The sequence below is a fragment of the Pseudonaja textilis genome, chromosome 5 (genome assembly GCF_049901715.1).
Source record: "Pseudonaja textilis isolate UNSWEBS1 chromosome 5, rPseTex1.2, whole genome shotgun sequence".
Classification (NCBI taxonomy): Eukaryota; Metazoa; Chordata; class Lepidosauria; order Squamata; family Elapidae; genus Pseudonaja; species Pseudonaja textilis.
This window is the reverse complement of record NC_141994.1, coordinates 15938256-15965204: the sequence shown is the minus strand read 5'-3', so window position 1 is coordinate 15965204 and position 26949 is coordinate 15938256. Positions and strand designations below refer to the sequence as shown.

At 36.7% G+C, this 26949-nt stretch overlaps 1 protein-coding gene across 1 annotated transcript in view; it reads left to right on the top strand.

Annotated features, from left to right (window-relative positions):
* The window catches only part of KIF21A (kinesin family member 21A), an 87339-nt gene that overhangs the window by 42002 nt on the left and 18388 nt on the right, over positions 1–26949 (top strand). Inside the window, exons 10-26 of the mRNA XM_087935480.1 lie at positions 1305–1368; positions 1717–1920; positions 5649–5687; positions 12435–12522; positions 12817–12931; positions 13627–13815; positions 15862–16061; positions 16824–16931; positions 17549–17617; positions 18218–18417; positions 20157–20310; positions 20577–20774; positions 21439–21540; positions 21975–22140; positions 22600–22620; positions 25407–25467; positions 26847–26912. Of these exons, the coding sequence (XP_087791606.1) occupies positions 1305–1368; positions 1717–1920; positions 5649–5687; positions 12435–12522; positions 12817–12931; positions 13627–13815; positions 15862–16061; positions 16824–16931; positions 17549–17617; positions 18218–18417; positions 20157–20310; positions 20577–20774; positions 21439–21540; positions 21975–22140; positions 22600–22620; positions 25407–25467; positions 26847–26912 (2044 nt within the window). The remainder of the gene's footprint in view (positions 1–1304; positions 1369–1716; positions 1921–5648; positions 5688–12434; positions 12523–12816; positions 12932–13626; positions 13816–15861; positions 16062–16823; positions 16932–17548; positions 17618–18217; positions 18418–20156; positions 20311–20576; positions 20775–21438; positions 21541–21974; positions 22141–22599; positions 22621–25406; positions 25468–26846; positions 26913–26949) is intronic.

Sequence of the window (26949 nt, the reverse complement as noted above, 5' to 3'; positions counted from 1 at the left end):
TAGCAGGTGTGATAGTCTAAATCGGAGTTTCTTAATCTTGGCCACTTTAAGATAGGTAGACTTCAACGCCCAGAATTCCCCAGCGGCCAAGATTGAGAAACACCAGTTTGATTTGAAGGATGCCAAAATTGTGTGGTAGTACAAAGAGCTAGTAACGAGGAAAACGGTGGCTAAGATGCTGAACTTGTCGATCAGAAAGGTCGGCAGTTCCATGGTTCGAATCCCTAGCGCTGCATAATGGAGTGAGCTCCCGTTACTTGTCCCAGCTTCTGCCAACCTAGCAGTTCGAAAGCATGTAAAAATGCAAGTAGAAAAATAGGGACCACTTTGGTGGGAAGATAACAACATTCCATGTGCCTTTGGCGTTTAGTCATGCCGGCCACATGACCACGGAGACGTCTTTGGATAGCGCTACTCTTCAGCTTTGAAATGGAGATGAGCACCACCCCCTAGAGTCATGAACAACTAGCACATATGTGCAGGGGAACCTTTACCTTACAAAGAGCTAGTAACTGAGAGAGGGATCTAGTTGTCCTAGTAGACCCCCCCCCCCACGGATGAACCAGTAGTATGTTGCATCTACCAAAAGAGCCAATGCTGTCCTGGGCTGCGTCAACAGAGGGATAGTATCAAGATCATGTGAAGTGATAATACTGCTTTATACTGCACTGGTGAGGCCACACTTGGAATACTGCATCCAGTTCTGGTTATCGTGGTATGTTGAGACCCTAGAAAAGATGCAGAGAAGAGCAACGAAGGTGATAAGGACCCTGGTGGCTAAATTGTATGATGGACGGTTGAGGGAGTTGCTTATGTCTAGCCTATCACACAGAAGGATTAAGGGGTACATGATAATTGTCTTCTAGTACTTGAGGGGCTGTCCCAGAGAAGAGGAGATTGACTTATTTTCCAAAGCACCAGTGGGGTGGGACAAGAAGTAATGGGAGGAAGCTTGTTAAAGAGAGATCCAACCTAGAAGTAAGAAGAATTTTCTGACAATGAGAATAATTAATCGAAAGAATAATTTGCTTCCCATAATTGTGGGTGCTCAGTCACTGGAGGTTTTCAGAAACAGATTGGATAACCATTTGACTGGGATGGCATAAGGCTGCTGCCCTTGAGCTGGGGTTGAACCGAAAGGTCCCTTCAAACCCAATAATTCTGTGAAACTTCAGACTGGTTTATTTAAACGTTTTGATATCTTGTGCAAGGACAGTACATTTAAAAACCACGTGCTTTGTGTGTAACCATGTACCTTGTGTCCATCTAGTATTCAACTTAGAATCCTGTTCTTCTTCCTACAGGAGAGGGTAATGAAGAAATCAGTAATATGATTCATAACTATATCAAGGAAATTGAGGATCTCAGGTAGTATTCTGATATTGTTATAACTTTTGGCTTGGTTGTGTATGATTAGAATATAAAGGATTGTAGCTAAAAAAAATTATTTTTGAGACAGTTGACTTCAATGGCTTCAGGTCCTGGATGACAAGTTCCAGAGTTCACAGCCAGCGTGGTTTCTTTTTCATTAGAAAGGCATAATATTTAAATCCAGACAAATTATGGCAGTCTAAACTCTTGTTTATGAAGTAGGCTGATTTATTTAATAATCTGTGGCTAGTAAGATGTTGGTAAAATGTAGTATACATTGTAACACTAAATTGTAGTTCATTCATTTTTTGAGTTTTTCTTCTCAATATATTTTTCCTCTTCAAGAGCTAAGCTATTCGAAAGCGAGGCAGTGAATGAAAACCTTCGGCGCAACTTATCAAGAGCTTCAACAAGGTCAACATACTTTGGTGGAAGCTCAGCATTTTCTGCTTCGATGCTTCCCTCTGATAAGGAGACGATTGAAATCCTGGATATAGCTAAAAAAGATTTAGAAAAACTGAAGAAAAAGGAAAGGAAGAAGAAAAAGAGGTAGAAGTTAAAACTGAACATTAAATGCTTCTTAACTAGTTGCAGTCTTTAATTGGAGTATTGAGTATATGAATCCCGCCATCCATCATGCAAACAAGGAAAGGCTTTATTTGATGATCAGTAATACAATGAGCCTGGTGCACAATTCTTATATTTATAAGACAGTAGTGAATAACATTCTTGAAGTTACATTTAAATCAGAACAACTTCTTTGAATTTAAATTTGAAAATAAAATAAATAACACTGCACAGGCTAAATTTTCATAAGATGCTTATCTAGTTTGTGGTGAAGTGTATTATGGGAACTTATCCAAAATGGTTAGTTTATGGTTGAGTCTTGTGAACCCAGGCAGTTGGGCTAATTCATTTAAGTACACCATGAAGCACTGTAATGTGTCATGGAATCACAACCATAATTTACATGCTAGATTTACATGCTGATTAGGGTTTCCTTTAATGTTGAGATTGGCATATTTGATTTTTTTTTTCATACTCAGCTTATATCTGCCTTGCTGTGTCTTTTCATTTCATGTTACTTTATGTTTGTATTATTTTACCATTCCAATAACATCTTCAAGACAAATAATACTGAATTATTATATAATCAAGGATCTAAGAAACATTATACATAAATACCGGTTCGTCAAAAGTATATATTTTTTCTTTATAAACTGAGAACCACTCTTAGCTTTTGAATTAAGGGCTTTAAGGGGCTTCTTTTCCAAAAGTGGCCCTAGGACAAACACTAAACTTGATTGCATGTTATTTACACTCAAACTTAATTAAATGTGACTAGGACTTTCTCTGGGCTCTCAGGATTTGGTAAAAGTTCTATACAGAACACTATTACAGATTTTTTTCCCCTTTTATTCAAACAATGAGACATTAAAAACAAATATTTGTTTAGCATTTAGTTTTGATATCCCAGCTATATTCCGTAACAAGAATTAGTATTCTTTCCATTTTGAGTCAAAAGGGAACAATGGAGGGGTTATTTTTGCTGATTAATATTTTATAGTCCATTTTTCTTATCCAGATATTTATGTGCTCTCTAATGTTCGCTTAATGCATCAGTCCGTTGTTCTATATCTTCATTCTATCTACTACCTAATTTAGAATGTAAAGAGTCCTTGCAGTCAGACTGCCTGCTGGCTTATTTCTAAGTGGATAAAAACCTTTAATCTTTTTCATTCCTTGGGGGAATCATCTGCACAATGTAGACTACATTTTATGATGGTCTTTGAATTATCAGAATATTTCTCTGGACCATGCCCCAAAACTCTTCATCAATCTCCTCCAGATTTGCCTTCAAACTAATGAATATTCAGAAGGATAAACAGTGCCGATCCAATTTAGGTTTATCAGTTCACACCTTTATATATCAAAACCATAAATCTTCATCAGCTGGAGCTGTCTAGCATAATATTTGTCTCAACCATTACGTTTCTGTCCTACCTCTTCCCAGTTCTCATTCCCATAGTTTTTACAGTAATTTAAGACTATACCTCCACTGCCAACTCAGCCTCTGCTTCCCACTTATGGGGAACACTTCCAGTGAGAAACTCAACTATACTCTACTTCCAGCTTGTCCTTATAAAAATTAGGCCAAAGCATTTGTTTGGGATTCTGCATAGATATGCAAGTAGCCAGAAGGAAACCCTAGCCAACTTCAGCTGTAATAATGATAAATTAATAGGATTACCATCCAGCACTGTTGTCTGAAACCAACTGTTCCCAAAATGGGAATATTCTATTCCTCTGAAACTTCCTGTAATGTCTAATTTTTGCATCCCTACTATCCCATTTCAGAATATGTTTAGTATTTCCAATTTTGATGGCAATTTTGGGAAAATTCTTGGGGTACATCCAAGGCTTTCAAAGGCATATGGTACTTTAGGATGGCAATCACTTTTTCTCTGCTCTTATGTGTCATCCTTCCGTTTACAGTAAATTTAATCAGCTCTGATTCTCTTCCATTTAGTTGTGTCTGATTGTATTTGATTCTCAAGACCTTGCAGTTTTCTCAGCAAGGTTTTTCAGATATGATTCGGCATAGCCTCCTTCCTAAGGCTGTGACAAAGTGATAAATCAAGAATCACGTAGCTGGCTTTATACCTAAGGTGGGACTAGACCTCACGGTCTTCCAGTTTCTAAACTACATCAGATTAGTTCTCATAGATTCTTAAAATCAGGCAAACTGGAGTAAGTGATATTATCTACTAAAGGCTTTTAAGCAATATTTACCTAGAAATAAAACAAAGGTTTTATGTTTCTTCAGTAAAATAATTATCTTATATATATAAAAATGTATAAGCTTTATGGATTTGGTAAATTAGTTCAAAAATAGTCACGGTCCTTTATTCAACTAAGTTAATATAATTTGACAGTTGCCTTTATTTACTATGCATTTCAGTAATGTCCTCATCTCACTTCATAGTTTCAGTGCCATATTTCAACATAAACCATATTCTGCAATCATTTCTAAGCATTCCTCATCCCTTTCTTCCTCTCTTTTCTTTTTTCTTTTCTTTTTGCTTCTGAAGAAATAATCGGCATACTGAATTGTAAAACATTATTTTACTATTGCAAAATATAAACAATTGATTTTCTCATGGAATATTTAAAATATGCTATCTTTCATTTAAAGGCTCAAGCTTTTCTGAAGATTTTCTCCTAAAGACACTTTTGTTTCTTCTATATTGATGTAATGGAATTATGATTAAGTAGGCATTTCTGCAAGGAGCAAAAGGAAACATTGCATTCAGAATACATTAAAAACAAATTTCAAAAAAAATTAAAACGTTTCTCTTAACACCTTTCTTATATCCATAATAGGGTGGTTCTTGTACTGCTAAAATGGTAAACCATGGTTTTGTTAGGATGTCCAAGCAGCCTGATGATAAGGTTTTAAATAAGGCCCTGACTCATGTTAAAATTATTTGCTGATCTATGGAAAACAAATGATTACAAAGAGTAGGAACAGGAAAGAAACAGTTTCATCTTTTTTGCATTTCCAATCCAGTTTGGGAATTATAACCTATTTTGATTTTTAAAAAATTAATGCTTGCAAAAATGTAGAGAAAGTACACACCAGAATATTGAAGTAACATTCAAAAACAACCTGGATAAAATTACTTGCAAAAATATGATCCCAGAAAACGAGTTCTTTTTTAGTTTTTTATTTTGAAAAAAAAAAACCCACTGCAAATTTATAAATAAACTTGGAAAATAAATGGGAGTTAATTTAAGCTTGAATAAATTAAAAATGATTGAACTGAATTTGACAGGCTAGGAAGCTTATCCAGCTCCCTTACATTGCAGTATTAAAGGTGTATGCCAGGGGTGTCATACTCACAGCATTACATTGTCGTCACATGACATATCGCGCCTTTCCCCCCCTTTGCTAAAACGGATGGGTGTGGCCAGTGCACGACTCATTTGGGCCGCAGGCTGCGAGTTTGACACCCCTGGTGCGGGCAGTCTTCCCAGGTTGGATATTGAAGTGCAATTCTCATTACTCCCAGCATGGCTATTATTATTTTGTAATGAATGAATTGCCTTTTTTTTTACTATTTATGTTTTTTTTAATCATCTTTAAAAAAAAATACTTTGAAATCCATGAGCTCATATGTCATTGTTTTTGTTTACCTTCTTGTTGCTCTCACTTTCACTGTCTGGTTTGTCCTTCACTGGCTTGGTCTTCCAATCTGTACCTGGTGCTTTTGAAGGCTGCAGAAACTTGAGGAAAGCAGTCAAGAAGAACGAAGGTTGGAATGTTTCCCAGGTTTTTGATTGCCATTTGAAAACTAATGTTTGGATCACATGTAGACATATCTAGTTCTACATAGATCTAGCAAAAAAAGTTTCATTGTATGAATTTTTTTTTGCTGGACTAATCCTTTTCCTTGTTATTAAATTACTACTTTTGCCTCCCACCCCAACTAAAAAAAGTGTATATCTGGGATTGAAGTTAACCAGAGCAGTTTAAAGGAGGCTGGTGTAAACTAAAACCCATTTCAGTAGGCACAGCAGTTTGCAAACATATTGCTCTAACAGCAATGTGACTGTCGGTAACAGACTTTTTTTTCTTGAGCACTTACCACAAATGAATCCTGAAGTTAAAATTTAAAAACAAGGTACTATTTCATCAATATTTAACTTCCTTAGCAAATAACCATTTTCAGTATGATCTGCATTAAGTTGGAGTCATGTGTTTTTATCTACATGAGAACTTAACTTTCTATAGTCCCGAAGGTACTTTTTCAAGAGGCAACTGGACTTTATGGTTTTTCTTTGAAGACATTTCGCTTCTCATCCAAGAAGCTTCTTCAGCTCTGACTAGATGGTGGAGAATGGAAGGATTTGTACTCCTTGCAGACCATTTGCATTCTTTTAGCAAGTCCTTACGGCCTTCCAGGTGGCCTTAATTGATTTGTGAAAAGAATGTAAATGACCAGCTGTCTGCAAGGAGTATAAATCCTTCCATTCACCACCATCCAGTCAGAGCTGAAGTTCTTGGTTGAGAAGTGAAACATCTTCAAAGAAAAACAAGAAATTTCAGTTGCCTCTTGAAAAAGCACTTTTGGGACAACTATGACCTGGATGACTGAGAAACTCAATAGACAGTTAACTTTCTATACTACAAATGGGCTTGGGTCCAGAATATAACAAGTTGAACTGTATTCATTCAACAGGATGCAACTTCTCATTCATTGCAGTCCCCTGTTTCCTTATCAATCTGCTCTTGAGGGCAAGAGACTCCTAAAGATGATCATGGGGTTTGGACTGTAGGGTGGAATCACCTAGAGATCACAAATCACAATGATTTTGCCCCCATCCATTTGCTTATTTTATGTTATTTCAGTAATAAACTGGAAACCCAGAAAGAAATCTTACAAAGAGCAGTGTTGTATCAACTTTCTTCTACCACTCTAAAACAGCTGGGATCAATTGATACTTCCTACTTTTTGAAGCAAATAACGAATTTATGTTTGTTGCCGAGGTATAAAAACATTAAAACCTGAAAGACAAGGGGAGGGGAGATAGCAAAATATGGATTACATATTTTCTTGGTTGAAAAGATTTTATCTTCCAAATTTCACATTTGCATAGAGCTCTGGATCAGTGGTGGTATTCTACCGGTTCGGCACAGTTTTGGTGGGCCATTTGCAGCAATGAGCAGCAGAGACTGAACCAGTTCTCTCTGCTGCTCTGCTGTTGGGCCCATCCTCCCGCGTGGGCTCCCATACTCACCTTTATCCTCTGAATTTGAAGCGCAGCTGCTTTGCGCGGCACAGAATAGCGCTACATGGCAGCTGCTGAAGCAACTGGGATCGTGCAGGCTTGCAGGAGGCGAGTTAGAACGCCTCTGTGCTTGCGCAAAGTGCGGGTTTGGTGTGCACGTGCACACAAAGTGTGCCCACCAAGCCACACCCATCGAACGGGTGGCAAAAATATTTGAATCCCACCACTGGTCTGGATAGTATTTAGGATAGCATGATATTAGATTATAACTGGTGGTATTCTGTGGTGAGAATACCCTCCCCCCAGTAACAAATACTGTATTAATTAGGTTATAAAAATTATTGAGTTATTCATTACTGCTTAAATAGATTAATTTAGAGTAATATGGAGGAAGGTTATCTGTCCAAGGATTTCTATTCACTAAAATGATGAGTTGATTTTATACATTTATATTTTATGTGTTTTATGCATCTGTCAAATGAGGAATAGATTTTATGCAGAAGTATGAAATATTTCGTCTAAAATCTGAAAAAATTCAAATTTGAAATCCTTTAAATTGAGTACTTGATTTAAATTTTAAAAGCTAAAAACTATCATTTTGATTTTGAGCCTATAAATAGGTGGTACAAAGCATCTTTTTTAAAAAAAATGATGTACTTTTGAATATAAATGATTACTTGAATCATATAATTAATAATTAGATTTTTTTTTAAAAAGTTTACAAATTGAGAAATACTTCACATAGCATTTTTTTTATGTTCCCAAATTCTCAAAAATAATACTTTTTCAGAAACAAACTTGCTAATTTTAGTTTTCATTATATAAAGCAAGCAAGGATTACCTCAGAAAATTAAGATGTGTGGTGAGAAAAAGGAAATATGGCTAGATGTATTTTACATCAGCACTGTTCACTATAGTTCTCTGACCTTTTTTTACTTGTAAACCATCTTTTCCCAAGCTATATCCATATACTGCTTCATATATTGCCTATTGTTAAATTTTTTCACTTTGTTTATTTTTTGGACCTCATCAGCTCCTTTCTTGGACTGTGGAATTATTTTTTTAAATTTGATTTGATCTGTATACACACATAACTTTCTCAGTCTTCTCCTTCCTCTTCATCCTTTCAATGTTTTTTCATCTATTTTGCAATTGTGTCCTCATTTATTCTCTGTAACCAGTAGAGGAAAATTCTCTATCTCATTAAACCACTTCAACATACCTCTTAATATGGCTCTTGCACATTCCTAACTTTTTTCTTTTGTCAAACATTCCTTGCAACAGACCAGATACTACTACTCACTGTTGTTTTAGAAATATCTGCATAGCTTCAAATTTGTTTATCCCTTTTCCCATCTTTAGTAAACATTCTACAAAGCTTTGCAACTTATCCATTTGGTCTTGTTTTTCATTTATGTAAAGCATGATAATTCATTCTTTTTATTTATAAAGCAAAACCACCTTGGTTTTTGGTATATGAATGGTCAGATCAAATTCATTAATCATATGTTTTTCCTGTTGTCTGCAGTAATTTAGTAATTCAGGTTTTCAACCAACAAGATAGCATCATATCCCCAACCAACACTGATTTAATAATACAGGAGTCATACTCTAAACTTCCTGCAATCATTCTAGCTTTGCTATGGGGTCCCCCCCCACACACATATTCTTTACTCTTATGTCTATTTTTCTCCAGATTACTGTTGACATTATCAAATAATGATTTGTCTTTATTCAAAGTCTCTTAATCCCTCTTTGCAGCTATCTTAATCTTTCATCATAAGCAATTAAATCAAGTCATGCACTTTCATTCAGGAGCTATGGTGGCACAATGATTAGAAGGTAGTAGTAAGACACACTTGAAATATTGCATCCAGTTCTGGTCAACACAATATTAAAAAGATGTTGAGACTCTGGAAAGACTGCAGAGAAGAACAACAAAAATGATAGGGGACTGGAGGCTACAAAATATAAAGAATGGTTACAGGAATTGGGTATGTCTAGTCTAATGAAAAGAAGGACTAGTGCGACATGATAGCACTGTTCCAATATTTGAGGGGCTGGTACAAAGATGAAGGGTCAACCTATTTTCCAGAGCACCAAAGGCAAGACAAGAAACAATGATTGGAAACAACCTAGAACTCAGGAGAAATTTCAACCAATGGACTAGCTTGCTTTCAGAAGTTGTGGATGCTCCATCACTGGAAGCTTTCCAAAAGAGACTAGACAACCTTTTGTCTGAAATGATCTTCTGCTTGATTAGGGGGTTCGAAGAAGACCTCCAAGGTGTCTTCCAACTCTATTGTTCCATGTTTTTTTTCTGCATATCCATTCATGACACCATGAAGAGAATACATCAGAATAGGTTTTTTCTCTGGATTCTGTTTGTTCAAAATGGTACAATTTCCCCCCAAACCCTATTTCTTTCATTGTCACCATTCATTGCATTGTAATATGCAGCTTTCGTCAGCAAGTGGATTTCTATTTCATACAGACAAACTATGTTTTTGTATCCCGCCTTAAAGATAAGGAGGGTCCATAGCAATTGTGCTGTCCAGCCTGTTATAGTTAATGGGAATTGGATAGTTAGTTAGGAATTGAGAGCTGTCCCCTTAAGGGAATGCATCATGGTAAATGTAGTTAAGGTATCCTGGGAAATGTAGTTCATGTCATGTGGCCACATCTGTAACCTGGATTGGTCACTGAATTGACCCTTGGTGGATTGGGTTGCCCTTGTACATTACAGAGGACAGTTTGTACAGGACAGACTAGCAAAAAGATGGCTATCTCTTATCCCTTTCATCCCATATAATTTAAAGGGCTTCTGCAGGAATTACTCTAAACATCTGCTCAGTAAAATTTCTTGGAATTGGATCTATTTGTACAGCTCCTGTGGAGTTGCCTGAGGGATTGGTTTCCTTGGTTATCTGGAAAGAATTTGAACTTGGGTCTTTGGAGCTGTATATTCAATGCCTGTGTTTTAGATTCTTGCCCTTTATGATTTATTAAAGCCTCCTGGGAGGTGACATATGTTTGGTGCATGCAGTGGTTAAAGCATCTTGTGGGAGGTGGTAGTGCTACCTACTTTGAATAATATGTTCATCAATGTGTTCTTGAAGAAGCCATCACTGAACACAATGGAGTTGGACAACTTTCATTTGGTCCTTAAGCTTTTCTTTGGGAAACAACTTTTTGGTTGTTGGAAAGGTGATTGGCCTACAGCAGGGTGTCAAACTCGTGCCCTGCAGGCCAGATATGTCACATACTGGCCACGCCGACCCCCAGTTTAGCGAAGGGGGGGAAGTTGCAATACGTTGTGATGACAACATGAGTTTGACACTCCTGGCTTACAGTTTGAGAAGTGAATTATCCGGTCTTTTTCAGCTGAGCTTTACTGGTAGTACTGAAACAACTTGATCACATTTGAACAGAGTTTGGGGTAGTGCATCCATCTTGGCCTTCCTTGATGTCTTAGCAGTTTTTAATGTCATTAATCATGTATCTTGCTGGACTGTGCTAGTTCCTTTTGTTATATCTTGTCTAGTATCACAAGGGCTGCTAAAGCCTAGATTTATCCCAGTTCACAATTGGAATTTCCAACATAGAGAGTACTTTGCGAACTAACTTACCGCTGTGCATGCTAATTTCATTTTAACAACATGATTCAAAGTCAGATTGATTGAATCACCAATCAGGCTTTCCTTCATCTGAAATCCAACTTGATTTGATGAAAAGACATATTTGGGGTATTCTGCTCTTCAGAAAAGATTAGCTGAGAAAACTTGATGTTTAGTAGTAATTTAACTTTAAAAGTAAATTGGCTGTGGTCAACCAATAGTATACCTTCATTATAATTTTCATTATTCTGCTAATTTAAATTTTGTAGCAATGCTTATTTTTTCAATGTATCCATTTTTCAATGTTTCCATGTTTCTATTAGAATTTTACAAACTCTGCTGTTGGCGGCTGGAAAAAAAGAGAGAGTAGGGAAGGAGAAAAATTATCCACCCCAAACTCTTGAATCCAGATGAATTGTGTTCGTTTGAAATGGTTGATAAAAAAAAATACGTTTCAGAATAACTACTGGAGGTGTTAAGTTAGAATAGGACAGAGGTTGAAATAAAAGAAATAGTCATACTTTTATCAGTAAGCTATTTTGCAAGAAACATAGGATAAACATTTCATACTATGTTAGGCAACTGAAAATGTGCAGAATTGATTTGAGATATCTGTTCAGTTCAATTTTGACTCATCTAAAATGATTGGATTTATTTATTTTTGAGACTGATTTTAGAAAGGATTTTGTACAGCACAAAATTTTTACTGAGTGATCAAAGCTAATTGGAGGCATATGATTTCATATGGAAAGTCTTATTTGAATGTAGATTCAACAAAATGTATTTTGAAACAAATCGATAAAACAAAATTATGCACAGCCATGTCAAATATAAAAAAAATTAAATACATGGGTAGTCTTTTATTATAGTCATTCAAATTTCAAGAAGCACTACTTCAGTTTCAAAGAAGTAGAAGGAAAATCTTAACAGGGAATTTATTTCCGGCAACTTATCTAAAATATAGTAGTTTTTTTTTAAAAAAAAAAAATCCAGATTGAGGGTGCAGTTCTAAATTCCATTTCTAGGAGTTGAACTCCATTTAACACAGTGGGATTTATTAAGATGTTATTTCATGCATTACAGTAACCACATTCCCTGCATCCTTTTCCTTTTTTTATTTTCACATACTTAAACGTTGCAGTTGGTTTCTTTCAAGATTAAGTTTGGTCTTGAAGCAGTTTCGTATTTTTGTGCATTTTTTCTTCTGCTTTTTAACTTTATGATTGTACATATTGTTATATGTACATAAATATAGAGGTTTCTTCGGGTTTTTTTCCCCCTGTGGTTCTAGCTTTACATCCAGCTTACCTTACACTGCTCTGTCATGAAATAGGCAGACTCACTCTGCAGACTTTCTAATGGATCTTATCTGTATTTCTGTAAAGGTTCGGCTATGCGGTCCCATTTTTCGTTTCTGGGTTACTGTGCTAACTTTCTTTCTGAATCTCTTCTCCTCTCCTCCCCCCCCGAATGCTGTGTGGTGCATGGAATGCAGAGTTGAGTCTGGCATTGAATTTTTATGATTTTTGATCTTGCAAAACTTTTGTGCAACATTTGAATTGTTATTCTTTAGCAAAATTGTTTGACTTAAGGGGGGGAAACATAGGCTTCCAATTGTTAAATGCCTCCTCCCCTTTGAATTTTTTCTCATAGTGCGGTTAAAGAAGAAAACACAGATAATGAACAGGAAAAAAAAGATGAAAAGGGCATTTCTGAAAGAGAAAGTAATGACCTAGAAGCAGTAAGTATTGTGGTAATACATCTTGCCATGTATAAATAATGAGGCTTGTGTTCTATAGGATCCTGTATTAAAGCAGAGAGAGAAAATACAATTTCTGCCTTGTAATCGTGTTTTTAACAAATGAGTGAGAGAAAGGACATGCGTATACCATGAGGCGTATTATTTTCTTCATAATGTAGCTTAATATTGAGAGGCTATGCATATAATTTGTTCTGGGATCAAATTAAAATTATGCTTAAAAATGAGAAAACGGTGAGGGAGTTACTGTTTTTGATTCTTTTTTAATTCTTGTAGGAAGATGGACATGAGCACAGCGATAATGAGGATGACGAGGAAGAAGAAGATGAAGATGAAGATTTGGAGGTGGTTGAAAGTTCAGATGAATCAGATTCGGATTCTGATGAAAAAGGTAAGCTAGACAGAGGGATAGATATACTTAATGTGTTATCGTTACCTCCTTTCATACAAACAGGTATTTCAAAATTAAGACAAGCAGTCCAGAGATTACATTTAATACGTATTTCATGAAGAGTTTATGATTAGATGACATATTATGACCAGTAAATCCCTATGGTTATAAACATTTCAATGAGGCATTAGTGGCTTTAAAAAGCTTTTCTGCTCTTAAATTAACCATCAGTTTACTTTTGGATTTCAGATTTATAATATAAATATAAAAATTTAATGTGTTTTGAAGAGAAGAAACATTTAACTTTAAAACGATAGGCTTATTTTTAGGGAATAGGTCATTAGTAAATCATGCACCCCAGATGAAGATTTCTTAGTTGTAAGCACCAACTTTAATTGCAACTTTATTAAAAATGTATGCTAAAAATAAGATTTGCTAATGAATAAGTAACAAGGACTAAATCAAGCTTTACTGCAAGAGCCATCAGTTCTTCCTATGAAAGGACTATAATATGAATAGTCTTATCTAGAGAAAAATGGTAATGTAAATATATTGGAAATACTTAATGTAGATATACCAACAGTTTGGGGCACCAAGCAAATCTGAATTTTGGATCAAAGTTCTATTAAATAGCTAGTTTTTGAGTGCCGCAATGCTTTACCTCTTTTTATTGCTTTTAATTTCTTTAATTATAGTGAATTATCAGGCAGATTTAGCAAACATTACATGTGAAATTGCCATAAAACAGAAGCTCATTGACGAACTAGAGAATAGCCAACGAAGGCTTCAGACTTTGAAAAGGCAGTATGAAGAAAAGCTAATGATGTTGCAGCACAAAATTCGAGACACGCAGCTTGAAAGAGATCAGGTGCTTCAGAATCTGGGTAAGACAATTTTCACTTGCCAAATAATTGGATTAGGATAGTATTTTTTAAATTTTATTGTGGATGAAAGGCAGCAACCATAATAGACCTACATAAAAATATCCAATGTGGTTGTCATATTTGTGGAGGCCAGCGCATGAAATAGACATTCTAAAAACTACAACACAATAACAGAATCTTGGAAGCCTTATCTAAGTTATCTCTCCCTCCCACTCTTATACCAGATAGAATTGAGGTGGTGCATACTTGGGTTTCTTTCTCACTCTCTCCTGCTTTCCCATGAGGAGTTGGTGCTTATGCAGTAGATAATTCAGGGCTATTTCTGCACTTCTCTACAGGAGAGGGATAAGTATTCATGATGAGCTGCAATCATTGGGAGGGATTACCGCCTCCTTTTGCAGACCTGAGGAACTGAGAGAGTCTATATTAGGGAGGAAAACCTGTAGCAAAAGCTGGAAGTTTGCTTATTACTTTAACAATTGATATGGCCACTCATCTTGCTATTGTAACTTTAAATAAAATAAAAACCCCACAACCTAAATAATTAGGAATAATTACAATCATAATCAATATATAATATGCCAGAGATCCAGTTATCATTTTTGGTCTTACAAGTCTGTAACAAACAGACAAATAACAAGCAACATTTGTTTTTTTGCCCCCAAATGACCCATTATTGCCTCCCCAAGCCTTCATGGGCAGATAGAAATTTTGAATATTTTAAAAAGGCACCCAAGACTGAAAACCAACTCCTTCCTCCTAATTCGCATGATTTCCCTAACCCAGAGGTGCCAAATTCGCGGCGTCACATGACATATCAAGACTTTTTCCCCCTTCTCTAAACCGGTCGTGGGTGTGGCCAGCACGTGACGCATGCAGCCTGCAGGCCGTGAGATTGACAGCGCTGCCCTAACTAGTTGTTTGAATAATCACTGTTGCTGAGCATCTCAGATATTTTACCAATCTATTGCAGAAAAACATTCTTTTTTTTAGTGGCAACACCACTAAATGTACCTTTGTCAATAGCAACAAAACTGCTTCTTGTTTGTGGCACAGGTGGTATGTGATATTCATTTAAATTTGTTAAATGTCTACTATCTATTATTCTGTCCTGGATCAAGACTTGCTTTTTAGAGTTGGTGAATAATGATGTGCTTTCTCTTATGTTGCATTTGGCTCATATTTCTTGGCTAGCTGAATAATTATTAATAATGTAAAGTTTCTTCACATGAGCTCCAGCTGAAAGTCTTGTTGCAATGATAGATATAATACTAGGAACAGTTGAGGAAAAAAACAATTCTCATGCTGTTCTCCTACTATGTCTGTGGCAGCCAACTGGTGAATCAAAATGGAGGCCCATGACACAAGAGCAGGGGTGGGATTCTACCAGTTCGGACCAGTTCTATAGAACCGGTTGTTACGATTCTGTGCAGTTTGGAGAACTGGCAAATTGTGCCCCTGGCTGACCGCACCCCTCTCTGCCCACCCATCCCGTCCCCGCCCAGTCAATCCTTGTCGCGCATGCGCGACATTGCTGACTGCGTTCTCCCCTGCCCAGTCACTCCTTAAGGTATAACTTTTTTTCCCCCTCCCGATGATCAGCTGTTCCGATGATCAGTTGTGCCGGGATCCCCCTTGCTGTCTTATTGCTTCATCCAGGAGGCAAAAAGGGGCACGCGGGGGAAAAGCAAAAATGTCCCCCAGGAGGTTTCCCTGAGGCCCAGGAGGCAAAAAAACCCAAACCCACAATGGGGGCCTGCAAAAAAAGGCCACGCCCAGCCAGTCACATTGCCACACCCGATTAGCCACGCCCACAGAACTGGTTGTTAAACAATTTGAATCCCATCCCTGCACAAGAGGTACAAAGGTCTCTTGCTTTTCCTCCTCCTCTCCCTTGTTAAAAAAAAAAGGTAAAGAGGAAAGTAAGTAGGGGCATAATTTTCCAGCAAAAATCGAAAGGTGGCCCAATTTAGCATGGGGTTTAATTTAAGACTAGAAAGTGTGTGATCATAGTTCACGTGCTGAGAAATCCATTGACATTGTTAGGTTCCGTGGAGACCTGCTCAGAAGAAAAAGCAAAAAAGATTAAAAGTGAATATGAAAAGAAGCTTCAATCCATGAATAAAGAACTGCAGAGGCTTCAGGTAGCCCAGAAGGAGCACGCACGATTACTTAAAAATCAGTCACAATATGAAAGGCAACTGAAAAAATTGCAGCAGGATGTGACAGAAATGAAGAAAACGAAGGTATTCCACTTCACCTCACAAACTCTGATAGTGTGTGCATGAGTGATCAGCTGTGTTTCTCTCGTTTTTGCTGCTTGAAACGATCTGAATAATTTGATAAAGACTGCAATTGTACCTATTGCTCATACTGTAAATGAAAATTGTTACTTAATAATGTTTGTAGTCATGTGCTGTGGGAGTTTTCACAACTGTCTCCTTCTTGTATATTTCTTCTTGAATGCAAATATTACGGTTCTGATGCTATAGAGATCTTTGCTTTTGACACAGTGATTCACCTACTTCAGTAAGTTACAATGTGATTAGCAGGGATTGAGTTGATTTCTGCTCAGTAATTGTTTGTTCTGCCTATTGCCAGGAAGTTATCCCAAAGGTGCTTTTTCAAGAGGCAACAGGACTTTCTTGTTTTTTCCTTTTGGAGACATTTCACTTCTCATCCAAGAAGCTTCATCAGCTCTGACAGTTGGGGAATGGAAGGATTTATATTTATATATTTATATTCCCCACTATCCTGTCAGAGCTGATGAAGCTTCTTGAATGAGAAGTGAAACATCTTCAAAAGAAAAAAACAGTCCAGTTGCCTCCTGAAAAAGCATCTATGGGACCACTATGATCTGCCAGGAGGTTCGTATAAGTAGTCTAGCACCATGAATGATAGGTACTTGTTATTTACAGTAAAAAGATTGAATGCAAAAGAGTTTCACTGTGTTTGGTGAAGAGAAAAAAAAATACATTTTAAAGATGGTTAAATAACTTTTTATACAGGTTCGTTTGATGAAACAAATGAAGGAAGAACAAGAGAAAGCCAGGATGAATGAATCTAGAAGAAACAAAGAAATTGCACAGCTTAAAAAAGAACAGAGGAAGCGAGAGGTGATTAATCAATTGATAATATCTATTGCGTTCTCAGGAGATAAAAGTAAATATATTTAAAGCTTCAACTGAAATGAAGCCATAGTATTGTGATTTAGTATCACAGCTGTGGGGAATTTGGTTTACATCTTGAGAATAAGGAAGAAACTGCTTTGATTCTCTAAATAGGAGTTTTGTGGAATTGGGCAACGAATGAGCCATGGTTTGGTTTCCCAAGATTTTTTCTTGGGATTTTTATTTTCAGAAATTGTTCATAAGTGATCTGGAATTGAAGGTGAGGGGGATCAAATTTATGTTTAGTGCAGATGGCATTGAATATAAACGTAAGGAGGCAGATGGTCCCACCTATATTTTTAAAAAAGATAATTTTATTGAAAATTGTAAACATAAGAATTTTAAGACCTAATACCAATTAAAACAGAATGAAAAAGAAATTTTTTTGGGATTGTTTCTTTCCAATGATGCCATAGTGCTTCTCTGACCCCAAAAGGCAGGAAGCTATGAACCTTGGTTCCTCAGAAACTGCCCATTGTATCCCACATTGAAATATTTTCTATTGTGGTCTTAACATGGAAAGAATTGAATTTTTGGCTTATTATGATTGTTCTTCTGTACAGCATCAGCTAAAACTTCTGGAAGCTCAAAAGAGGAATCAGGAAGTTATTCTACGTCGCAGAACCGAAGAGGTAACCGATTATTTCAGTTCTGCCATTTATATGCAATAAATCTATGTGTATAAAAGCAAAATACCTCTCATGCATCATCACAAAATTTCCAGAACCGTAAAGCCTACAAACTTGAAATTTGGCACGCCTTGGCTGCTAGGTGCTCACTAAGAAAGGATTTTTAGAAATGACCATCAGAGCATTAGTATTCCCTATATTATTATTAACATACTTTGAGGCTAAGGAGTTTTACTCCCCCTCCCCACCTGAAAAGAAATATGTTCCAAATGCAAAACACAAGCAGAGGAGAGGAGTTTCAGTTTCAAACAGCAACCAGCTTTAGTACAGAACAGCTGAGCTAAGCTACACCCAGGTTCCTTGCTGTCTCCTTGCTCACAAAGCAAATATTGTTTCAGTTTCTGTTTCCAAACAGCCCTAAACTCTCTCACATGCTGACAGGACAACTAGCCACATGCTGGTAGGCAGAGCCACAATTTTCCCCCCCTTATCCCCCCCCCCCCAAAAAAATAAGCCTGATCACATATTTCATAGTGAAGCATAGGTATATAGTTATTATATATAATCTAGTTTTTAAGTTATTAAAATGGTTGTCTATTTTAGGTTACAGCTCTTCGTAGACAAGCCAGACCTATATCTGATAAGGTGTCTGGGAGAGTGAGTCGGAAGCTGAGTCTACCTGAGCACTCAAATCAAGAAGCTGCATCCTCAGTAGACAGTGATGGATCAAAAGTGGTCCCCCAACAGAAGATGAGAATACCCGTAGCAAGAGTCCAGGCATTGCCAGCAACAAATGGAACCAAGTAAGGCTATGCAAATACTATTTTGTGTATGTTAAAATGAGTAAATACTCTGGTACTTTTGCCTGTCAGATGATCAGCACAATTTCATAAGAACATTACCTTACTCTGTGAGGGATTGGACAATGCTTTAAAGACTATAACAGGAGTGTCAAGCTCATGTCGCCATGGCAGCATCACGTGATGTATGGGGACTTTTTTCCCCTTCACTAAACCAGGCATGGGCGTGGCCAGCACGTGACGCTTCCGGCCCATGGGCCGGGAGTTTGACAGCCCTGGACTATACGATTACTCAGACTTCTTTCTCAAGATAAATCCTCCAGATTTTTCTCTCTCCAATGCTAGGCCCTCAGAAGCTTATTGATTCCAACACTAGAAACTGATATTGAGAAAATGTGGATTTTTTTAAGGACAGTTTGGAAGGACCTGAGGATCCAAAGGATTTTCATTCCTCACCTTTCTCAGACACTCAAACCATGGGGATAAATTAGAGCATGGTAGATCTGTTATATAATTTCATTTTTTTTTCTAGTGCAGGCAGTTCTCAAGGGATTATAGTGAAGGAGGCAGGAAACACCAAACGGTTGTTTCTCCAGCTTCATATTGTCTTCAGTATGGCCATCAGTTCTCCAGGATTACAGACAAGAGTTCTGTTTCTGCTGGAAGAAACCTAAGATTGGACCTTGGATCTTCTGCATGGAAATCAGATGTCCTTTACATTGTAACAGCCTTCCATCTGTTAGAAAACATCCTCTGGAAATTCTTTAATTTCTGTCCTTGCTAGATGATGCTGTTTTAAATAGCAGATGAATTAATAATTGAAGAACAAGTGAAAACTTGCAATGACGGTTTAAGGAGACTTTTTATTCCAAGCTTAGGCATTAAAAAACCTAACATTTATTGAGGTTTCATAATTTATTTTTACATATCAGTATACTTTACTGTAAAAGGGTGGCTCAGTGGCTAAGATGCTGAGCTTCTCGATCAGAAAGGTCGGCAGTTTGACAGTTTGAATCCTTAGCGCTGCATAATGGAGTGAGCTCCTGTTACTTGTCCCAGCTTCTGCCAACCAAGCAGTTTGAAAGCATGTAAAAATGCAAATAGAAAAATAGGGACCCCTTTGGTGGGAAGGTAATAGTGTTCCGTGCGCCTTCGGCATTTAGTCATGCCGGCCACATGACCATGGAGATATCTTCGGACAGCGCTGGCTCTTCGGCTTTGTAATGGAGATGAGCACTGCCCTCTAGAGCCAGAAACAACTTACATGTATGTGTTACCTTTATCATATACTGTACATGTAGATACAGACACATATACATGCCATTATTTTGCACAAATGTATCACATATCAGTTCTGACCTTCATTTACACACACTAAACTTGGCATATTTATTGCTTGTATATAAATGGAAATAGGAAAAACCTAATGTCTATTTTTTAAATAATTGATCATCTTCAGGTTTCATATCTGATGATAATACATTTCTGCTAGGGATATAATATCAGAGATAGCATGTGATTCTGGAATGTTGGGGACTATTTGATTTAAACATTTGTAAAACAAAATAGCTATTGCAATGGTAGTGAGCACATCTGGAACCAATGTTTATATTTTCTGAAAATTAATACTACTTTCCTCCTTGCCAAAGGTTTAAATGTTAAGGCTGGTGTTTTCTCCTACTGCTACTGGCACAAAGCTTAACCCAGTTGTTAATGCTATATCGTTTCTGAATTGTTTATAGGAGCAAATATCAAAGGAAAGCAATGACTTCAAGAGTTTATATTTCCAAGAGTGCAAGAATGAAATGGCAATTACTTGAACGGAGATTAACAGAGATTATTATGCAGAAAATGACCATATCTAATATGGAAAGCGATATGAACAGATTATTGAAGGTACAGCATTTTGCAGATACTCTGTTACACATTATGGTTTTTAAAATTTCCTTTTTTGCATTATCCCCCTAGTAAAATACATGTAAATGTGATGCAATCTGTAAAGATTTTAAAGATGAACTACTTTTGCATTATAGATGCTGCATGTTTGTTCCTTTCCCACTAAACTACAATGAACATAATAGATTTGTAGTATTTTCTTTTCCACCATAAAATATTGGAATGACTGAATTTCCCAGCTGATAACGTTCTCTTTTTAATTTTAGCAACGTGAAGAACTTACCAAAAGGAAAGAAAAGCTTTCCAGAAGAAGGGAGAGAATAATCAAAGAGGGTATCCCCGATACAGATAAAAGCATCCATAATATCAATGAAGAGATGGAGTCATTAATGGCCAATATAGATTACATCAACGATAGTATTTCTGACTGCCAAGCAAATATCATGCAAATGGAAGAAGCCAAGGTAGGCCAGCCCCACATATTTCAAAAAAGTATTAAGTTTTGATAGAGAATGTAATTATCCTTTTTGAGCCTTCTACTTAGGGCTAACTTATATTGTATCTAAGATGCTACCCGTGCAAGCTAATAGGGATTGTGTGATGACTGAACAGAACAATCTGGATTGGTGGAGACCATTTAAGGTGTTAGTGTTGATCTTTACAATATTAAAATTTAATAGAAATTCTGATCTCAATTTTATATTGTAAATTGAGGACTACCTGCATGTTATTAAAACGGGTATAATTTTTCCTGATTGTAACTTACGCTGGTTTAGGATTGAAATAAAACATTGATTTGATTTATATTTTGCATACATTTAAAACTATCATTTAGTTGCTTTGGTAATATTTTTATATCTTTCCTTGCAAACATTTCTTACTTGCAAGAGCAATTTTGCTTCATTAGATATTAAACTTCAATATACATATTTATAATATATTCTGAATATTCTCATATCTTGTGCAAAAGTACACATAATTGTAACTTCAACTTTATAGAAAATTTTTGTCTCTGACAATTTTTATTAATAAAATAAAATTCTAATTTCAAAAGTGCTTAATTTACATCTAATATAGTAGCATCTAAATTGCATGCAATCAATTTCTGATTTTTTTCTGTTGGTACAGGAAGAAGGAGACACTTTAGATGTTACAGCTGTTATTAACGCCTGTACTCTGACTGAAGCTCGTTATTTACTTGATCATTTCCTTACTATGGGCATTAATAAGGTAATCAACAGAATGAAGGGGAAGCCATTGTTTGACTAGGAGGGCAGAAGATACATTTCTTTCACTTTTAGTATTTAGTGATTATTCCCCTGGGTTTAGGTGGGCTCCCAGGTGTAACAAAATGCATTCATTTGCTATGGTGGCACAGTGGTTAAAATGCAGTACTGTAGGCTAGTTCTGTGGACTGCCAGCAGTTAGATTCTGAATGGCTCAAGGTTGACTCAGCCTTCCGTCCTTCTGAGGTCGGTAAAATGAGGAGCCAGATTATTGGGGCAACAGGCTGACTCTGTAGACCACTCAGACAGGGCTGTAAAAGCACTAAGAAGGGATATGTAAGTCTAAGTGCTATTCCTATTTGGGTATGTAAAGTAGCTGCCCATATTGGGGCTTTTCAAAAGAAGTAAAATAAGGCAGTTTTTTTTAATCTTCAATAGGGTCTCCAAGCAGCTCAAAAAGAGGCTCAGATCAAAGTTCTTGAAGGACGCCTTAAGCAAACTGAAATCACCACAACTACCCAAAACCAACTGTTATTTCACATGTTGAAAGAGAAAGCAGAATTAAATCCTGAACTAGACGCTTTATTGGGCCATGCATTACAAGGTAATCTGAATGTTCTACAAAATGGAATTATATTGCTTGCTGGATTTGCTTATGTAGCATGGTATATGGAATGTCTTTCCCTTAGTGTTTTACGAATAGATGCTGTATTTAAATTATATGATGAAATATGACTCAAAGTTAGTGCATTTAAAGGGGTTTGGAAATGCAAGGGAGAAAATCTAGTTAATTGGTCTTAGAGCATGAATTCAATTACCAAGTAATTTTATCTGCAGAATTAAATGGTCTACAAATTGAAATACTTAAAATACAATTTTTACCATTTAAATTTAGTTCTAGAAAAGCTAGTTTTGTGTCATCTATGGCATCTATTCTGATAGTTCTGATAGTCTTAATCCATTTATAATGCAATGTAGGGCTCTTTGATTTGCCATTCTGCTAATTTATGGGTTTTGATTGGTGTGTTGATTTTATTTTCCTCCTTACTGTTGTTTTACACAGACCTAGATAGCATACCATTGGGTAAGTATGTATAGCTTTTTGTGTCCTGCATAGCTGCATGAGATACTAATAATTATATGTGTACACTAACTGGCACATCATTGAGTGTGAATGTCCATAAAGTTTGCATGTACTATCTGGGAAATGTACATTGGTGTCATGTACAGTGATGTCATCACACAGCAAATTATAATTTATTTGTTTCCCTCTTGCAGACACCATGCAGATAATGCTTATTGTTATACGCTTACGGAGTTGTTTTTATTTAGAAGTTTCTTTTGTTACCAAAAATTACTAGTTGGATGATAACTGAAACAGGCATGAATGCAACCATTGTGAATGTACTTAAAAGCTTATGTTTTTGGTCATTTGAATGCTATAGCTACTAGGCTGTTCCTGATACAGCTGTGTTCTTACTGTAACACATGTAACAATTTTTTTTTTAAGTTGAAAACATAATTTTAACGCATTTTAGTAGCTTTTTCTACTTTATGCTGAACTGAATGTTTAACTTGAAAAGTTTTGTTATAAATATGATGGATGTTTAAATGTGCATTGCATAGATAAGCATATTCAGTGGTAGTACATGCCACTTTTTAATGCGCCTAGAACGAATTTGTGTTAAAATGAGATACTTTGTTATATGTGTGGTATCAGTACATATAAATATGTATTTTTTTCAATCTGCATTAAGCAAGAATAATAAAAAGCTGTTGCCCAGTTACTACTTGCTACAACCGAATTGTACTAGCTATTATATTAAGTATAGAGAGCCAGCTTGGTGTAGTATTTAAAGCACTAGGTTAGAAACCAGAAGATCATGAGTTCTAGTCCCACCTTAGATACCAAGCCACTTGGGTGATATCGGGCCAGTTACACACTCTCAGTCCTTGGAAGGAGGCAGTGGCCTTTCTGAAATCTTGCTAAGAAAACAGCAGGGAGTCATCAGGAGTCAAGACAGACTTGAAGGCAAAATAAAATTAAAATTCCCTTCCCCCCTACGAGGAAGATATGTGTCTTCCTCGATCTCAAGCCCCTCTACCAGAGGCCCGGGAGTTTGAAGATTCTATGCAGTAGAACAATATCTTAACTGTTCCAATCATTGTGCTCTTCTGGACAGCTCTGGTGTTGTTCATGGGATCTCTTGGTTCCACCACAATGCCAGCAACAAGGTTATGTCGTTTAGTGAATCTTGCTGCTCTTTACTTGCATCTTACATCTTGCCGCTGTGTGGTGTTGGACTGTCTTGGAGGCCTCTTTGCATAGTCTCATCTTGGGCTCTGTCTGGTATGCTTCTATGGATCTGGGGCTTAGTGCCTCAATGCTGTCTTTTAATCCAGTCCTTTCCACCCACTAAGGATTTCCCAGTCTGTCACCTCAACTTGTATACTGGTGGTACATCCCATGCAAGGTTTTGTCCTGTCCTGGAACTTCCTCTATTTGATCTCTTCTCGAAACCCTCTGACATTCTTTCACCAGCTTATCTATCATTCACGTGATCAAATTGGATTTCAAAGTCCTCTCCCTAGCCTTCACGTACTTCTCTCACTTCAGAGAGAATGGAGTTAAAGTAGACAATATATATATATATAGCTAGCATTCCCTTCGGCTGTATACTACAGAAGCCAATATCCAAGATAAACTTATAGCTCTTTTGCTGATCTGCTTTCCTTCATTACAAAATTATGCTCCTATGTTTCTTACACAACAAACTGCAATATCTTTAGATAAGCCTGTGTGGTCTTACTTGAGAGTGAGGCATTCTGGCAAATTATATTTCACCCCCAAATTTTGTCCTTTTGGTTAAATTAAAGAGTCTGCTTACTAACTCTCAAGCAGAATTGAAGGTGGCACAATTTCGCTTGGTTCATTGGCATAATTTTGGAAGTTTACTTTTGATTTTGGAATAGTCTATTTCTGAACTACAGAAAGTGATCCTCCTCCTCCTCCTCCTCCTTTAAATCAGGCTACTCCAACTGTGAAACAGAGGTCTCTCTCGGCATCTGAATGCTTATAATGGGCTTTTGGGGGTTTTGTCCTCCGTTTCGGTATTTTGATCTCAGAATGTTTTTAAATCTCTATTTGATATCTACTTAGAGTTTTGAACAACTATTACTGTTAATGTTTTTAAAGTTTTCTTTTGATCCTTGATTCATATAGTGCTCTTCAGAAGGTTTTATCCAGCTTCAGCTGGCACTAGATGAAAATAAATATTGGATGACAGAAATTACTGTTTCAATATATTGAAATGGTTTCCTTCTAGTTACTAATATTCTTGTGAATATTAATGTTGAATTTATGTCCAGCAATAAAACGGGAACCCTATTTGGCATTCGTTACATGGAGCTTTCAAGCAAGTGTTTCTCTTAAGCAAATTGTTATAGTAACAATTTAATGAGTTTATGTTTTATTAATGCAAATCAGAATAATTATTCGAAGCAGTAAGTATGTGCTGGAGTAAGTGCTGGGATGCTATGCCATTGTTAAGTATCTTTATTTTCTTGATGGTGTCTTTACAATTTGGTTCTGTATATGGATGATAGACAGTGAGAAAACATAAGCTATTCCTACTGATTCAGAAACTTTAAAAAGCGAGAAATATAAAGGATTCTGTTTATGGGTATTATGGGAAACTAGGTCAGTTCAATTAAATGTTATTTTAAGTAAAAAAGCAATGTTAGAATATTATACAGTACTAATTAATCTCCCTCTGATCTTTAGATAGTTTCAAAAGTTCTAAACAACAGGTATATATTTTGTTTATTTGAAATTGACTAACAAACATAATGATTTTGAAAATTTTCTAGAAAATGTGGAAGACAGTACTGATGAAGATGCTCCTTTGAGTAGTCCTGGGGCTGAAGGAAGGTGAGACCAATGCAAACTGTAGTCATTAAATTTTCAATATAACCTTTCTCGGTATTTTCTTATAGCAAATAAAGGTAAGCTAAGGGGATAAGCTGTGGTTGTAGATTGTTAACACATTTTCCTTAACTGTAAGAACACAGCTTAGCTTGTATCTAAAAAGGTTAAATCATGGCAACTGGACTAAATGTTATTAAACTTGAGACATTTCATTATTTATCCGAGTAACTTCTTCAGTCAAAATGAATATTTGGGTAGGCAGAGAGTCATTGGAATGAACCAATTCTTGCCATAGAGACTGCCTGGATGATTGAATCTTCATTTATATATCGCTTAGTTTGAGTTCTTGAGGATCTATTTTTATATTCACACTGTCTCACACACACACACACACACACACACAGATGTATTATGTATATCAACAGATATAGAATAGATATGAGATATGAAATCTGGATACATCTCAGTCACATATATCTGGATAAAAACAAATTATAAACCCAGAATTGGCTCTTAGGGCCAATTTTCTCTTTGTTAGTCTTTGTTAGGAAAAAATGTAGATAAATGCAACATCTTGAATCATAACACTATTCAGTCATTACTTTGGGGGACCCTTTCATGTGTTGAATACCTGTATCTCTGGTCACACAAGTTATGGCGGAAAGAAAACTATATTATAGTAAGAACATGTTTATGGGATAATAATCAAAGGATGAGCTTATATGTCAGATCTGACTTCCAGAAGATTTTAAAAGTGGCCTTTCCCACAAAGCATAAGGATAGAATGAGGCTGGAGCCCAGTGGTTATTATTGTTTATGTATTGGAGAGGGTTGCTTTAGGGCAGGGATGTCAAACTCAATTTCATTGAGGGCTGCATCAGGGTTGTATTTGAGCTCGGGGGGGGGCAGCGGGGGCCTGGCCAGTTTGACGTCACTCATGTCAGGGGCGCCTGTGGTGGCTTGAACACTCTGCTAGAGGAAGTGGGCTCCCAAGCTCCATTTTTGGCTGCGACGGCCTCCTGCAACCCTTTGCCAGTAAAAACGGAGCTCAGGAGGGTTGTGGGTGGCCCTTTCCGAGCTCTGTTTTTGCTGGCAGAGGCACCGTGGGCCGGTCCTTGGCTCTTTCCAGGGTGGCCCCGCAGGCTAGATCTAAACATCCAGCCTGTGCGCCTTGAGTTTGACACCCTTGTTTTAGGGCAATGTGAATTGCTTTTGGGATGGTATTTTTTTATTTCTTCTATGGAATTATTACTATTATTGTGGACCATCCAAAGTTATGAGACAAAAGGTGAATGGCCATATAAGTTTTAAATTTATAATAGGAGGAAGGGCTACCTTGTTTCCATGAGATCTTATCACTAAATGTATATTCTTGTTTGCAGTTCTTTATCTTCAGATCTTATGAAACTTTGTAGCGAAGTCAAGCCTAAAAATAAGGTAAGCTATGAGTAATAGCATGATAAAGGTAAAGAACTCACATTCTTT